This window comes from Piliocolobus tephrosceles, chromosome 17 (genome assembly GCF_002776525.5).
Source record: "Piliocolobus tephrosceles isolate RC106 chromosome 17, ASM277652v3, whole genome shotgun sequence".
Taxonomy (NCBI): domain Eukaryota; kingdom Metazoa; phylum Chordata; class Mammalia; order Primates; family Cercopithecidae; genus Piliocolobus; species Piliocolobus tephrosceles.
In genome coordinates, this window is record NC_045450.1 from 66296824 (window position 1) to 66314106 (window position 17283).

At 53.3% G+C, this 17283-nt stretch overlaps 1 protein-coding gene across 2 annotated transcripts in view; it reads left to right on the forward strand.

Moving 5' to 3' along the window:
• Positions 1–17283, forward strand: part of CMIP (c-Maf inducing protein) — a 273367-nt gene that overhangs the window by 160225 nt on the left and 95859 nt on the right. For both annotated transcript variants that reach the window (XM_026447269.1, XM_026447270.1), the window contains one exon: positions 11696–11746. In XM_026447269.1, coding sequence (XP_026303054.1) covers positions 11696–11746 — 51 coding nt within the window. The remainder of the gene's footprint in view (positions 1–11695; positions 11747–17283) is intronic.

A 17283-nucleotide genomic window follows, 5' to 3' on the forward strand; every position in this document is an offset into this window, starting at 1 on the left:
CTTTTCTTTTAACCCTGTCCCCACACCCCCACACTGTCCCTCCCCTGCCTTCCCACCGCAGCCAGCAAAGCCTTCCTCTCCTTTCTTTGTCTTCCCTCGTCTTTATGGTAGAGGTCGGTGTCATCCTCCTGCCAGACACTTCTCCTGCCAGTTCCTTTGCCTCTTCACTCACTCCTTCTTGCCCATCCGATGGCTGCATCACAGAGTCCATGAAGGGGGTGGTCAGTGCCAGCCCCCTCGGGGTGGGAGATGGGGTGGGCAATCACAGGGTTCCGTGGCCAACAGAGAGGTAGGGATGCCGGGGAATATCCCACCGCAGTGACTTTCCTGCTGTCACAGAGCTTTGAGGCAGCCTCTCTCCGGTGCTGGGGTAGGCCCCACGTGCGAAGAGCCCCTCAGCCACTGGGAGACAGGGCCATAAACAAATGATTACTGAAATAACGGCTAAGACAGAGGCAACCCCAGAGGACTGGGACCCCAGAGGAAGGAGAAACTCATTTGGCCTGGGGGGCCAAAGCAGGCTCCCCAGAGCGGCGGCATTAGAACTGGGTGTAGAGGGATGAGTAGGAGTGTGCCAGGATGGTGGGGTGGGGGCCCACGCTCCGGGCAGAGGGGATGTGTGTGCAAATCATGAATGTGGGCGACCTGGGTACTTGCTGTAGCTGGAGGAGATGGGGAGATGGAGTTTGGGCTGCGGATGTGTCTAGATCTGGTGGGCGATGGCCGGATCACCCAGGCCTTGCCAGCTGAGTGAAGAAGCCTCAGACTCTTTTCCGAAGGCAATAGGGAGCCACTGAAAGCTCTGAAGGAGTAGAGGGACACTAGAGGAATCAGTATGGTGGCAGGGCAGAGGGGCCTAGATGTGTATGTGACAGAGAGGCAGGAGGGAGCCCCTTGAAACAATCTAGTTGGAAGAGAGGAGGCCCTGAGCCTCCGCCTTCCTCCTCCACCAGCAAAGGGGCCTCATTCCTTCTGGAGCTGGAGGGGCTGCCCTGGCCCCCAAGGGAGGCCAGAGTATCACTCGTCCCATGGATGGAGGGGCAGTGAGGCTGAAAACAGAGAGGCGGTGCCTGGAATGTCCCTTTAACCTGGCCGTGGCGGTGGGCCCAACTGTGATGACTCGCCTGGCCGTCGTGTCCGGCAGGGCTTCAGGACAGAGCTGCCCCTGTGGCGCTGAGGAGCCGAGCGGGCAGGGAGCCTCTAGCTGCTCCAGCATCCCACTTACTCACTGCCCGCTGCTCCCGTGGACAGCGCAGTCAGAGGCAGGAGCAGGAGAGGAGGAAGCAGAGGAAAAGGAGGAGGAGGCCGCGGCTTGCAGCTCCTCAGATCCAGAGCCGAATTCCGAGCTAGGGCGGGAGCAGCAGACTCAGCCTCCCAACCCTTCCCCTCGGGGGAACCCAGGTGGGTGCAGCCCCTGCCCCTGGCGGCTGTGGTTCTCTCCCTGGCTGCCATTTCCATCAGGAGAGGTAGGCCTGGATCAGCTTCTCCCTTGCTTCCCTCTCGTCCTCACCCCCACACTCTGCCCACCGTGATGCATGGGTGGTGTATAGCTGGCTCATTCTATAAACAGGACTAGTGAGTCTGTGTGGTTCTAGGGAGGATGGGGCAGAGTGCACCTGGCCCTCGGTGTGGTGCTCAGGGCTTTCTTCAGTCCTGGTTGTATTCCTGTGCCTTTTGTGACAGGTGGCAGGACCCTCTGCTTTGAGAGCCTTTACTTTGTCTTGATTCACATACAACACACTGTGTTAGAACCCAGAGCCGTGGTGCCACAGAGAACAACCCCTTTGGCCCTGGGGACAGATCTTCCCTGCTCCAGCGTGGGAGAGGGGACCAAGAAACAGCCAGGTGCCCTCTTGGGCCACGGCCCATCTGAACAGCATCACCTGAGTGCTCCTAGTCAGCAGAGAAGTGGAAGTGCCTTAAACGGTGCCACCCGACACAGCTGCCACCAGCCACGCATGGCAGCTCGCATATAGGTTTAATTTACTCAGTCAAATTAATAACACAGTTCCTCAGCCCCCTAGCTACACCTCCAGGGCCCAGGGGCCACACATGGCTAAAGCTGCTTTGTTGGACAGCACAGATAGAGTACATTTCCATTGATACACGAAGTTCTGTGGAGCAGTGCTGGCCTTGAGGCCTTTTCATTTTGACCTCATGCTGCAGGCACCTGACCCCCTCCTGGGGAAGATCGCCTCGGATCACAGGGGGCTCTTCGATCCTGCAGGCTGGCTGTGCTGTCACGCAGTCTGCACCCTGCTGCATTACAGCACAGCCATTCTCTACAGACTAGGGGAATGGCAGGGCCCAAAGCGGACCAGTGCCCCTTCCCTACCCCAGCCTGCCTGATCTCTCTCCGTCTCTGTCTCTTTCACGTGCTTTGCATCTGTGCGTGTCTGTTTTCCTCAGTCTCTCTGATGCCTTTTCTCCATCTCTCCCCCCTCCTTCCCCTTCCATCCCCTCCTGCCTCTCCCCTTTCTCTCTCTTTAGTTCTTGCCGTGGTTCACTCTGGGCTTCTCTTGCAGGTCCTTCCTCCAGGACTCTTACCACCTCCGAGCCTGTCTCCCAATCCTCTCTGTGTGTCTCTCCCCTCTTATCTCTTTTCCTCCTCCTCCTCCCTCTCTGTCTTCTGAGGAGCTCCTTGTAAAACTCTTGCTCTGTTAGAATTTGAATCGTGCCTCTTGCAGACCTCAGGGAGCTGACCTGATCCTTCAAGGAAGGCAGAGAGGACATTCAGGCCCTCATTCCCAGCTCAGAGACTGAGCAATCTACCAGCAAGTTGAGTTGCCAAACAGGGGCGCCCAGCCTTCCAGCATGTGTCCAATTGGTGTGGTTTGGATGCTTTGTGTTTTTCAGCATGAGCTCCCTTAATGTCATGTTACTAGCGTCCCTGCTTGCAGGAAAGACCTATTTATCCTGTTTCCTCCATTAATGCCCTGTCTGCTAGCATTTCATTGTGGGGAGGCAAACCACGTAAGTGCGTAGACAGTGTCATGAAACCGTCCTGGGCTGCTCTTCGCTGGCCCCTGGGATGGGGTAGTGGGCATTAAAGAGCAACACGGTGCAGATCATCTTCTGGGGGATTCTGCCTTAAAACTGAGTTTCTGCCCATCAGCAAAAATCAGACAGAGCCACTGCTCCACAAACAAGGCTTCAGGCAAGATAAGAGCAGGGAGACCCTCCTCCTCCCAAGAGTGTCTGCTTCTTTCTGGGATGGGTTCCGGGATTCCGCTCTTCTCCACCAATGTTCTGGAAAGTCCTGCAGGAGGCAGGGCAACTGTTTACCCCAAACATTGGCAGCAGGGCAGGGACAGGGTGGGTTCCTTTCTTACTGGAAGGTAGCGAGCAGGACTTTTCCGGTCTGGAAAGCACCAGAAAGGTCTCACTCTCTACCTTCCAGTAAGAAAGGAAGCTGCTTTTCCCTAAGAAACTGGGCCGGGGAAGGGAGCTTGGAGAAGGTCGCTCACAGCGCACCCTGGGCTGTTTTTCTCACCTCTTGAGACAATACAACAATGAGAAAGAACTTGGCAGGTTTGGGAGAGGAAACTGGGCAGCATTTGCCTGGAACCAGGCCTTTTCAGCATTCCAAAGATTTAACACCAGAAGTCGGAACCAGCTGCACCGGCTTCCAGGGAACTTGGGGTCTGGGGTCTGGCTGGGGACCTCTCCTATGTCTGAATGGATTCTCCTCTGAGTGACCCTCAGGGTCGGGCTGGAGGGACCTCTCCCGGGTCTGAATGGATTCTCCTCAGGGTGACCTTTGGGGTTCCAGCCGTGCCTTATGTTCCCACTGGGCTGGGTTCTCTCGGATCAGCCAGCAGCAGGACAGTGTGGGGACTCTGCACAGAGGCGTGCCTCTTCCCCCGGCTGGAAAGCCGCCTGGTCAGCTTTCCCTTTGCTTGGAAGCCCCTTAGAGCTGCCTGTGCTGGGATTCAAGACATTGCCTAGCAGCCTGTGTCCTTCCTCAAAAGTAGACAAGCCGAAGGAACGAGCAGTTTATAGTCCAGCCTTGCCCCAACCTCTGTGGCTGCATCAGCCTCCGCCTGCTCTCCTAGAGGCAAGTTCTGGTCCTTCCCTTAGTTTCAAGGTGAGGTGTCCTGCGTGCCACATCCTTCCTCCTCCTGTTCCATCAGTAGGGCAGCTACCACGGAGAAATAATGCTCACGGATGTCCCAGCTCAAGTCCTGAGAATCCAGAGGCGCTCAGATGCCTTGCTTCAGGTTCCAGGGCTGGATCGTAGGGAGGGAAGACGGTAGGGTTAGACAGACCTGAGTTCCTGCCCAGCTTTCCTGGGCACTACCTCTGGAACCTTAGACTCTAACTGGCTGTCGAACCCTAGGCTCTAACCAGCCCTGGAACCCTAAGTTTTACCACATTCTAGCTGTGGAACCCTAGACAACAGGAAGAACCTCTGTGGGCCTCATTTTCTTTATCTGTGAACCGTACCCTAATATTTATCTCCTTGGATCTTGTGAGGCTCATAGATACTACATGTAAAATACTTAGCACTGTGCCTGGTGTATAGTAGGTGTTTAAGAAAACACTGCCATGATCATTTTTAGAGTCTTAGTCACATACAGTTTGGGGAAGAGAGGGAATCAGAGCTGAAAAGTTCTTTTGAAGATCTGTTGCGTGTGAACTTTCTTCACTGAGCAGAATTAGTATATGAATACCCCATTCATCCATCCGTCTCTCTGCCCACCCATCCGTTTATCCATCAGACTGTCTGTCTTAACCGGTTTTCCATCCATCCATGTCTCCATCCGTCCCATTCATTCATTCATTCATTCAACACTTCAACCAGTCTTTCATTTAACGGATGTTTCTCTGGATTTCATGGACGCAGTGCTGCATAAGTCAGACGTGGTTCCTGACCTCCCAGAGCCCGTAGCCTGCAGAAGAAGCACAACTAGACAGGAGATTCCAGGACAGTGTGATGCGTTAGGCGAGGCATTCTGGCCTGGTTTGGTGGGGGAGGGGGAGGGGAAGACACCATCAAGACAGTCATTGTGGGGAAGTGGCATTTCAGGAGGGACCTGAAGGGTTAGTAGGAGTGCAGCGGGCAGCGGAGAGAAGGGGTTGTCAGCAGAATGTTCTTGGTGGGAGTACACGCTGCATGGAAGCCAGTCTGAGAGCAGGGCAGGCCAGGTGCTGCCACAGTCACAAGTGGCCACGCATTCTAGGTTGCTAGAAATGGCAAGGCGTTGTTTCTCACTTGTGCTGTGTGTCCACCGTGGGCCAGTGGGGGCAGGGAGTGTGCCCGGCGCTGCGTGGGTTCTCAGGGGCTTCCATGCACGGGCCACAGGTCGCTTCAGCATGGCACCAGCTCGCTGGCGTTGGCCTGTGTGCTTGCCAGGAGCCTGGAGGGAAGGGAGCTGGAAATGACACAAATGACGACCCCACCAAGTCTGGGTGTGTGCGTGGTGTCTGCGTTGGTTTCCCCAGTGGAAAAGTGGCAGCAGAGGAAAGGTTAGGTTAGATCTGGGTCCTTAACACGTGGTCCATGGTAGATTCCAAAACTGCCTGCACGTGTCCTACGTGTGCGACTGTGTGGTGTGTGTGTATGTGTGTCTGTGTGGTGTGTGTGTATGTGGTGTATGTGTCTGTGGTATGTGTATGTGTGGTGTGTGTGCATGTGTAACTGGTGTGTCTGTGTATAGTGTGTGTCTGTGTGTGTGGTGTGTCTTTGTGTATGTGGTGTGTGTGTGGTGTATGTGTCTGTGATGTGTGTGGTGTATGTGTGTGTGATGTGTGTGGTGTATGTGTCTACATGGTATGTGGTTGTGTGGTGTGTGTGCATGTGTAACTATTGGGTGTGTGTGTGTGTGGTGTATGTGTCTTTGTGTATGTGGTGTGTGTCTGTGTGTGTGATGTGTATGGTGTGTCTGCGTGGTATGTGGCTGTGTGGTGTGTGCGCATGTGTAACTATATGGTGTGTGTGTGGTGTGTGTGTGGTATATGTGTCTTTATGTGGTGTGTGTATCTGTGTGTGGGGTGTATGTGTCTTTATGTGGTTGGTTGTGTGTGTGTATGGTATATGTGTCTTTATGTGGTGTGCGTGTGTCTGTGTGTGTGGTGTGTCTTTGTGTGTATGGTGTGTGTCTGTGTGTGGTGTATGTGTCTTTTTGTGTGTGGTGTGTGCATGTGTAACTATGGTGTGTATGTGTATGGTGTGTATGGTGTGTGTGTGTATGTGTGGTGTATGTGTCTTTGGTGTGTGCGTCTGTGTGTGGTGCGTCTTTATGTGGTGTCTGTGTGTGTGGTGTATGTGTCTTTGTGTGTATGGTGTGTGTCTGTGTCTCTGTGTGTGTTATGTATGTGTCTTTTTGTGTGTGGTGTGTGCATGTGTAACTGTGTGGTGTGTATGGTGTGTGTGTCTGTGTGTTGTGTATGTGTCTTCGTGTGGTGTGTGTGTGTGGTGTATGTGTCTTTGTGTGGTGTGTGTGCATGTGTAACTGTGGTGTGTGTATGGTGTGTGTGTGTCTGTGTCTTTGTGTGTGGTGTGTGTGTCTGTGTCATGTGTGCATGTGTAACTGGTGTGTGTGGTGTGTGTGTCTGTGTGGGTGTAGTGTGTGTGCATACATGTTGACATTACATGGGTGTGAGTCCGTAGCTTGTTTTAGGTTCTCAAAGGGGTCTGTAAACCCCCAAAGACTGAGAACCCCTGGACGAAGTGATCTTTAAACTCCCTTTGACTTCTGATGGAAAGATGCTCATCGTTACAGTGGACAAACATGGCTCAAGCCTCTGCCTTCTTCTGAAGTGCAGCCAGCCTGAACGGGGGTGGGGAGGGGACCGTGGCCAGCTTTCCTTCTCGTCGCACTGGGGCAGAAGGAGCCGGGCGCAGTGGGTGGGAGATTTTGGCCGTCTCCGCCTCCCTGGAAGGAGGCGCAGGAGAGTTCCGCATTGAGACTGTCCTCAGCCTGGCATCTCCATGCCTTGCCTTACATGTCATTAATTCATTCAGCTGTTTTTTTTTTTTTTTTTTTTTTTTAACACCAGGCTCACTGGAGCAGTCGCAGTGAATCCTACGTGGATCCTGCCTCCTCTCCCAGTCCTGTGGGTGGGACGTAAATACCCAGCCAGCCTCAGGGTGTGGGCCGAGGGCTTGAAGAAGTGGCCGCCAGAAGCTTCAGGAATGCGGAGGAGGGCTGGGGTCCTGGCTGAGGTGTGGGGAGGGCAGGGACAGTCGCCGGAGTGTGCGGAGGCACCCCACTGCCTGCTCCGAGCCTCGGCTTCCTCTTCTGTAAGATGGGTGTATTGAGGAGGAGAGGAGGTGTGTGTGAGCGTTTCTCGTGGTGTCTGGTACCAAGTAAGCACACGTGGTCTGCGGTTGGTAGTGACATGCGTCATCGCATTTAGTTCGCCAGCCTGTGTCACATACCTGTTTAGCTGGGGTCTGCAAACTGCTGATGAACTGAAACCTGCCTTCTTCCTGGAATGCCACACCGACCTCCAAGAGTTGAGAGGATCCCAGAGGGAACGGAAGTGGCCAGAAAAGCCAAGTGTGGCTGGGGAAGGGGGTCACACCCTCCCATGGGAGGAAAGGCTTGGAAACCCAGACGGCTCTGCCTGGAAGGATGGGGCTGAGAAGAGACTGATGTGTAGCAGCGTCTGTGGTCAGTGGCTCTGAAGAAATCCCTCCCACGCCTTTAGACATCGAGTGCTGCTGTGAGAGGCAGGCTACCGAGGACCCAGCCAAGACTGGAGGCTCATGCAGCTCAGCTCACGGAGGGTGTGGCCAGGCCTGGCAGCCGGGGACCAGGAGAGGAGATCTGGCAGCCATCCCTGCCAATGGCTAAGCAGTGGGTGGACCCAGTCTGGCAGGGCCAGAACCACCTGGATGTGAGCTCAGGGCAGAGGAGATGCCAGGAGCACCGACGGTGTGACCAGGAGAAGCCACAGTTGTGGAAATGCTGGTTCCTTCTGTAAAAACGCCTACGGGGCAAACACATCAGAACGTCCACTTTGAGAAGGAAGAAGGAGAGGCCAAGAGCCAGTAGGCCCTGCGGGTCCCTCAGGGCTCTCATGTGCCAGCAGCTGAAATGGGATCTGGCCATCCCAAGCAGGAAAGGAATGTACTAGAAGGATGATGGCAGCCTGGAGAATGGCCTGGAGGTGGGGTCGGGGCATGCAGGTGGTAGTCCCATCACCACCAGTGCAGGAAGATGCGGGGCACGACCCAGCTCCTCCCAGGTGAATTGTCCCTGCCCCATCTCTATAGCACTTGCCCAAGATCCAGAGTCCTGGGCAAGAACCTCTGCCTGGCCAGCCAGAGTACCGACTCACACACTGCTGAGGAGGGCTGGAAGGCCCCCTAAGACTCACGAGCCAGGGAGGTCCCAGATGGGAAGGGCTGGTCTAGCCATCGTGGAGGACGGTCTGTGTTGGGTTTTGCCACAGAGGCTGGGGAAGGGAGTCTCCTCTCGTCACTCTACCACCTGTGACAGCTGGGTTGGTTTCCTGTTTCTTCCTTTGTTTCTGTGTTGTTTCATTCCATTGTAACCAACCCTGGCCCAGCCAGGCACTGTTCATCTGGCTGTGCATTCAGAAATAAGACCCTGCCCTCAGGGAACTCCTAGTTCATTCGTTCCTTTGTTCATTCATTCAGAAAACACCTGTTGGGCTCCTGGTGCTCCAGGCCCTGGGATACAGTGGTGAGTAGAGCATGCATGGCCCCTTCCCTCTTAGGGTCAGACATACATGCAGGGCACTGTGGCGGGGCCAGTGGACACAGAAGAGGGAGGGGTGTGGGTGTCCTCCACCTCCTCCTTTTTGTCTTTGCTTGGCTATTCCGTTCAGCCAGTGGCAGCTTACAGGCACTGCCCGGGTCCACTGTGGAGCCTCAGAGCCAGTGGAACAACTCACATCAGCGTTATACCAACCTGGTTGTACCTCCTGGTTTTATTTCCTATTGCTGCTATGACTGGTTACCCCTAACTTTGTGGTTAAAAGAACACAGATTTAGTCTCTTATGGTTCTGGAGGTCTGAAGTCCAACACAGGTCCCGTGGGGCTACAACCAAGGTGTCAGGACCATGTTCCTTCTGGAGGCTCTCAGGGAGAATTCGTTTCCAGCTTCTAAAGGCTGCCCGCTTTCCTTGGCTCATGGCCACATCACTCTGACGTCTGCTTTAGTCTGACTCTGACCCTCCTGTGAGGACCCTGGTGATTTCATTGGCCACCTAGATCATCCAGGATAATCTCCCCATCTCAAGACCTTGAACTTGTTCACGTCCAGAGTCCCTTTGCCACACAGGATAACTTAATCACAGGGATTTAGGATGGAACATATTTAGGGGGGCTTATTTTCCTTACCACCGCCTTCTCTCTCTGGCACCCATGGTGTGTGAAGAAGCACAGGAATGGATGTGGACCAGGCCTGCCCTGGAGCCAGCTCATTCCGGCTTGCACCTGCCCACCAGAGCCAATCGTGCACGTCTCTCCCCAGCTCTGGCCCAGGGGCATCCCCTTGAAGGTGTGGAATCGGCCAAGATGGGATTGTTCACAACACGAAAATCCGCACACGCTGGGATCAGGGCTTTTTGTTCCGGAGAGCCTGATGTTCAGCATTTATCAGCACGGCCCTGGCCGTTGCCGCTGACGCTGCTGGCCTCTGTTTGTGGAGTGTTTGCACGTGCCAGGCACCGTGCTGAGGAAGCACTTTTCATGGATTAGCTCATTGTTTGGGATCTTCGCACGGCTCTCCCCGAGCAGGGGTGTATTTTGTCATCCTAATGAATAGGAATTGTCACAAGACCAGTGGAGCTTGGGCAGTGCTGATGGGAAGGAGCTCAGCAACAGTCTCTCCAGGGGGCTGTTTCTCCTCTTCGGCCTCTGCAGCTCCAGGCAGGCGGCAGAGGCTTGGGTCATCAGTCAACTTACTCCAGGTCACATCACTAGACATGGCAGAGCCGGGACTTGAACCTGCACCTGTAAGAGGCTCAGCCCTTGTAGGAGTTCCTGTGTCACATGGAGGGTTTGCCTTCTGTCTGCTTGGCACTTGGGCAGACTCAAGCTCCACCAGCCTTGGGGTGGCTGGTGTGGATTCATCCAGTCCAGGGTTCAAAACCCTGAGTCTCTGAACTCGCCCACGAGAGCTTTATTCCTCGCCACACTTGCTACCGGTATGGATCGTTTATCCAAGGCCAGAGATTGCTCCAGACCCCGACCTGGGAGAGAGCTGATGTTTCGTAGATGACTTGAGGAGCGGGAGGTGGTCACCTGTAGAGTGACCTGGATCTCCTCAAACGAGGGTGAACCAAAGGGGCTACACACTTGACTGTGTGTATGTGTGTCTGTGTGCATCGAGGCAGAAGGTGGACTTTCGTACTTGGAGAGAGGCTCCAGCCTTCGTCAGACCCCTGAACCGTCAGAGGCAGGGTCACTTTGGAGAGAGGGCTGTGGATTCTGGTGGGGAATGCACACTGCGTTTCGGCCCGGCGTGGGGTGGAGGGGTAGCCAGTGGGGAACTCAGAATGGCCTGGTGGTGTGGTTTACAGCAGGAGTCAGGCCACCTCGGTTCAGTTCCTGGCCCCGCACCACATGTCTGTGAACACTCAGGAAAGTTTTTAACTTTCGAAGTCTCAGTTTCCTCATTTGTACCATGAGATGTTGACAGTACTGACTTCACAGGGCTGTCTTGTAAGGACTGAATGAGCCGGTGCACACACAGGACTCAGAGCTGTGTCTGGTGTCCGTGAAACACCGTAGCTTTACTGTTCTATTAGCAGATCGAGAAAGGAGGTGAGAGCCGCAGTGGTACTCATGAGGGCTGGGAGGGCTGCCTTGGGCTGCGTTTTGTTGGAAAGGATTTGATGATGGCAATGATAATGATAACAATAATAATAACAACAACAATGGCTGCATTTTTGACCACCTGCCATGTGCCAAGCATGGTTCTAGATGTTCTACAAGAATAATTTCTGGTCCTTAAACAATATCCCTGCAAAATCAGTGTTACTGTCCCCATTTTACAGATGGGAAAATTGAGGCTGAGATGTCCAAAGACTCAGAACTAGTGTGGGGTAGATCAGAGAAGGTTTTCTTTCCCCCGCTGTCATGTTTAGCCTAGGTCTGCTGGACGCCGTCTACTATGACCTTCTGCCGTTGGCAGGAGAAGGTCATGGTTAAATGCACAGACTTGGAAGCCAGGCTGCCCTGGGTTTGAATGCACTTCATTGTGAGATCTCGGAGTCTCGATTTTTCCCTCTGTGAAATGGGCATAATGATAGGTGCCACCTCATAGGGCTGCTGCGAGGACCAAGGAAAGACTATGTGGATCACAAAAGCCAAGTTCCTAGAACAGTCCTCATGCACAGGCCTCCAGCCAGCCCCCACCATCCTCACTTCGGGCCTCCAACCAGTTCATCCCAGCCCCTCCCATGTCCCTAAGTCCGGCTGTGTGTGCAGTTAAAGCTCTCGAGTCAGCAGTGTCTGAAGTCACTCATACCCAGCAAAGGAAGCACATGGTGCTAGTGATGTCTTGTTTTGAGGAAATCGTCCCTGGCCAGTCCTTCTGTTCTGGCTTTGCACACAATGGGCTCAGCTTAGCATATCTTTCAGCAGACTCGTTAGGGTCACAGGGCAGACACTGTCCACAGAGCAGGCTGGGGGGCTCACATGGCTGGCCTTGAAATGCCCTGAGATGCCGCAACTGATGACCGGACATTGCTGTCCTGTTCTTGTCGTTACAGGCTGCCAACAGCTACCTGCGAGACCAGTGGTTCCATTCTCTGCAGTGGAAGGTAAGTCCTGACTCAGTTGATTGTTGAAAGCGACTCAGGCAGCAGTGTGATGGCTTAAAGGCAGTCTGCCACCCAGAGGCATGCAAGTGGAGAACTCATGCCTTCCAGATGGCCCAGCTGAGGAACTTTGCTCCCCGTCTGAAAGCCCCTGGCCCTTCGTCCTCTGCTGTTCCCATCCCCTGCAGTGCTGAAATGGCATTCTCGCCCTGGTGTTCTCAAACCCTATAGCTGTTTTCCTGCTTCAAAAGGATCATAGAACTTCTTGCTCTCAGAGTGAGGGTGACCCTGAGGGGAGTCCAGCCGGGGAGGCTGGACTTCAGGGGCTCAAGATGCTTAGTTGAAAGTAACTTCCAAAGGCCGTGCCACGTGTAAACTTAACAGAGATTCAAACTCCTGAGCCCTATTTCTGTAGTCTTCACTGCTTTTCAGTTGTCAGATTCTCTGGCCTCATTTTCTGATTCTAGCTCTGCATAGGATGGTTCAGAGCTTTCTGGCACGTAAAGGGAAATTCATCTTGGAGACCCAGGGGCAGATCTCCTAAGAAGGGTCCCCCAGCCACCCGAGGAGGAGCCCGAGTTCTGCCCCATGGCTCAGGCGATAGAAACCCTGACGTCAGGACCGGGGCGTGAAGCACGTACAGTCAGCTTCTCATTCCTGCCCTGCCTCCCTGTCTCTCCTTGTCTTCTGATCTTCTGGTTTAGAACAAGCTTTGACAGGCCCCGGGCCCCACAGCACCAGCAGGGTATGGCTGGAATGACCAGTGTGTCATAAGTTGTCATCCTTACAATAAGCTGGGAAGCCGCAGGGGATGAACAGCTGGCCCCGAGCAGAGCTGGGTGCCATATCACATGTTGGGAGGACCCAGGGAACACTCAGGATTCCTCTCATGGCTCCAGAGCGGCTCCCCCAACTGCCAGGGTTGGGGGCAGAAAGGCAACCCCAGAAAATGACTTTCCTGGTCCCGGAGAGGGCCGCTCCCCTTCTTTCCCCTGTCAGCTGCTGGTCCTCTTGCTTTGTGCTGTGGGGCCAAGTCTCAGAAACTGAGCTGAGTCTCCAAGTTGGGACTGCAAAAGGGACGAGAACTCGTGTTTACTGAGCTCCTACTGTGTGCCAGGACTAGCGTGTTTTGAGCTCCTGCTGTGTGCCAGGAGCTCTGCTAGACTCATCATGTCCATTTCACCCTCACCACAACTGCATAAGATTGATGATCAGCATTGTTGCCATTTTCCATATGGGAAAGGTGAGGCTCAGACTGGAGTCCAAGCTCCCATTGTTAGGAAGGGGCTGAGGCATGGCTCAGCTCGACCTTTCCAGTACCTGTATGTACTGGAGATTTCTGGGTGTAGTAAAGCGGGAAGGCACAGATGTCAGCCAAGCAGGTAAGGTGGTGCTCACCGGCTCGTGTCATCAGCAGATGCTGCTGAGAGCTCTGTTTCCACTGGGAGAACATCTCTGATACCTGGTTCTCTCTACGTGCCCAGGTATGAGTGTGTCTCAGGACAGGCAGGGCATTCGTCAGCACCTACTGGGGACCATCTGGGAGTCAGATGCCAGAGCAGTTGAGAGGGAGGACTGAGTGGTGGTGGTCACGGGGGTACCACCTCTTCCCTTCCCCATGTTGTTTTACTTGTGGGGCCTCAGTAAGTGACAGCCTTGCATTTTCTCTTAGCTCAGGACAGGGCAGAATGTACTTGGAGACATACTGCCTACCTGACAGGTTGGGAAAAAAACTGCCTTATTTAAAAGGAGGCCAAGATGAGTATCAGTGAAGGCTGTCAGGTGCAGTATTCCACAAGGCTCTGTTTTCTGCCTTTCCCTGGTCCGTGTTTTCAACAGTACTTACACTTGCACCTGGAAGGCAGCATTTGTGAAATCTGTGAGTATTGCATAGCTGCAAGGGGCAACCAAGGTGATGGGCATAGAAATGGGCTTCAGGAGGCTTTGGCTAGAAAGATACTTTAAAAGCTCGGGCTTGAAACATTCAAATGTCAAGGATTGGCCAGGTGTGGTGGCTCATGCCTGTAATCCTAACACTTTGGGAGGCCAAGGCGGGCGGATAGCCAAACTCAGGAGTTCAAGACCAGCCTGGGCAACATGGCAAAACCCCATCTCTACCAAAAATACAAACACTTAGCCGGGCGTAGTGGTGCGCCCTTGTGGTCCCAGCTACTCAGGAGGCTGAGGTAGGAGGATCCCTTGAGCCCAGGAGGTGGAGGTTGTAGTGAGCTGAGATCGCTCCATTGCACTCCAACTCGAGTGATAGAGTGAGACCCCCATGCCCCACCCCAAAAATGTTAAGGATTGCATGTGGGATTCACACAGTTGATTGAGCAAGTCCAGAGCTGGGATCACTGTTTCTGGCAGCTCTCATGAAGACGTAGATGTTTACATTCAATTATGGTGGCATCCGGTTTATTGATGGTTGCTAAATTTAATCAACCAGTTTTTAAAAATTTCAGAAAACCTAAATCAGGATGTCAAGGAGCTGGCAGATGCCTGGCTGCGTGCCGGCCCACTTGCCAGGTGATCAATGGGTCTTCGTTCTCAGGGTGTAAGCTTTGGCTGTGTCTACAGCAGGCTTAAGATGCTGACATGGACTATTGCCCCCCAATAATTTAGGTGTGTTGCCACCAGGTGGCAGTGATATTTCAGTGTTGGCAACTTGATCAGTTTCAATTCCTGTGGCTCTTTGTACCCAGTTTCGGTGGTATTTGAGAAGGCATGCTCTCCTTCCTTTTAAAATGGCAAAGAAACGTAAGGTGTTTTGGAGGTACCGCCAGCTAGCAAAATGAACCGGGAAACCTGAATTTGAATCCTGGTTCTGTGGACAGATTCCAGAAAGTGTTCACCTAATTCAGATACAGTTAGTGAGTACCTATGAGATGCCAGGACTGGCTAGGTCGTTTCTGGTTCATTGTCGTTAAGCAAGTAAAAGAACCAAGGCTCAGAGAGATCAAGTGATTTGTCCATAGTTACCCAGCAGATTTCAATCCAGATCTGTGCGGCTATCCTACCTCCTCCTTGATCAAACAGTGCCTTTCTCTGAGACTGGGACTCTGCAGTCCTCCCAGGACTTGACCCCTCTGCTTTTACTGATACGGCCACTCTCTCCCCTCTTTATTTACAACCACCTATGTGAGGTTTTTCTTTTTCTTTTCCTTCCTTGTTTCTTTTCTCTATCTTTAACTGAAAAAAAAAAAAAAAAATCAGTGGAACATCAAAATTGAGGACCTTTAGAAATTCCACCACCTCAGCTTGAATTTTTTAACTTTCTAAGTGTTTTTGTCATTTTCTCTCCTACACCAATATACATTTGTCTCCTGTGGATGCACTGCACACACAGTCAGAACACATTCTTCTGTATGTAACGAATGCTACCTCTAGCCTGGGGGAAAGTGCAAGACTCTGTCTCAAAAAAAAAAAAAGAAAAGAAAAGAAAAAGAAAAAAGAATGCAACCTCCTAAATACTGTGTTCCCATTGCTTAGTTTTTATCAAGTTGGACTTGCATCTGTAGGGCATTGCCAACAGGGGCCACATCACCCCTAATGGGACCAAAATTGGTTCTTTGAGATTTAAACAAATCTTAATGATTACAATAGTCTGTGGCCCTCCAGAGCTGACCCTATTCAATGAAATCTTATTCTTGAGTATTTCTTTCAAAGGGAGGACAGATAGGGGAGACACTAGGGCTCTTTATGCGGACAATCATGAAAACAGGGTTGACAACTGCTGCTCTAGAATCGACCTCAAATTGTTTTGTGGAAGAAGGCAGATGTGGGTAAATATCCAGGTCATCTTGTTCACACTCTTCCATCTGAGTAACAGTGTTGTTTTTGTGGCCTCAGTTCAGAACTTTGAGCTGTTCACACGCAGTCGTAGCTCCCATGTTGGAGGAGTTTACTCAGCGCTGGATGCTGCGTTTTGTGAATTACTTCCTCTCACTGAATAGGTTCTGTTCTTATTGACATTTGCAGATGGGGAAATCTGAGTGTAGAGAGTATAAGTCATTCGCACAAGGTTCCAAGGCCACCAAGAAGGCAAGCGGGATTAGACCCTGAACATCCTTGCCTCTTTCTCCGAGCAGCTCTGCTCTTCCTCCCAGCCTTCCTGGCCTGGCCTCCCCCGTGTTGGTCTGGGAGATCTGAGGAGGCCTGGAGCCTGCAGGAGGAGGGCCAGGGTCTCCCGGCCCGTGGCTGCTCTGCCTCCCAGCGTTCGCTAGAGCCTGCAGTCCTGAGGGCCCCTGGGGAGGCCAGCCCTGTTTGGTTTGGGTGGTTCAGCCCTTGAGGCTAATTCCCAGGGGTGTGGAAGCATTAAACAGTTATTCTGGGTTAATGAGGCTTCATTTCTGACTCAGATGCAGCTCCTGGCTCCTGCCCTGGCCCTCGGAGGCCAAGCCCTGTGGCCACAGGCCTGTCTGCACACGAGGCTATGAGGGAACAGGCCTGTGTATGCGAGGCCGTGAAGGCCCAGTTTGTGGGGCGAGGCCAAGAGCGTGTTCAGGCTGTGAGGAGACCGTGTGTGTTTACAAAGCAATGAGAAGATTGGCCTGTTTCTGTGTCCAGGGTTTCGAGGTGAGAGACCCAGGTATGCACAGCTGTGAGGGACAAGTCTGTCCCTGTGAACTGGCCCAGGTGACAGGTCCAGGCTACCGGGCTGTGAGGAGACACACAGCAGGCTCCTAGAGGAGCCCTGAGAAGCCAGGATGCACCTGCTGTGGGAGCTGGGCTCCTGGTACCTCCACCTTCTGGCTTCCTGAGAGGGGTTCCTCAGGCTGAGGCCCACAAGTCCTGGAAACCAAAATGGTTTTTCCCTGGGGGAAGCGAGGTCACTCAGAACAGCCCCAGGGGCCAAGCCCCAGAGCTGGGGTTCAAGGAGCAGACTGTGTGTCACAAGAAGCTGGCCTGTGTTCCTGTCCCAGGGCTGCCAGGGCCGGAGGAGTGCCCTTGGCTCTGGGAAAATCCCAGCCCAGGTTTGGATCCTTTCTGGCCGCCTGCCCAGGCCTCGCTGTCTTCTTCTCACTGGGCAGATTTCCCAGCCCCCTAGGGGGGCCACAGCCCCTCAGTCACCCCGTCCAAGCCCAGGCCTCTGTCCCTCCTCTGTGGAGAAGGGTGGAAACGAATGTGGGTTGGGTGTGTTTGCGGGTGAGAATGTGCGTGTGTGATGTAAGGGTGAGTGTGTGAGAGTGTGTGAGAGAGCAAGGGTGACTGTGACTGTGTGGTGTGGAGTGACTGTTTTGTGAGTGTGTGTGGTGAGGTGACTGGGGTGTGTGTGGCGTGTGAGGTGACTATGAGTGTGTGTACGTGGCATGTATGGTCACTATTTTATGAGTGCGTGTGGCGTGTGGGGTGACTGTGCATGTGTGTGTGTGGCATGTGGGGTGACTGTGTTACGAGCGTGTGTGTGTGTGTGACGTGTGAGGTGACTATTTTATGAGTGTGTGTGGGGTGTGGGGTGACTATGAGTGTGTGTGTGTGTGTGGTGTGTGGGGGTGACTGTGTGTGTGGTGTGTGTGTGTGGCCTATGGGGTGACTATTTT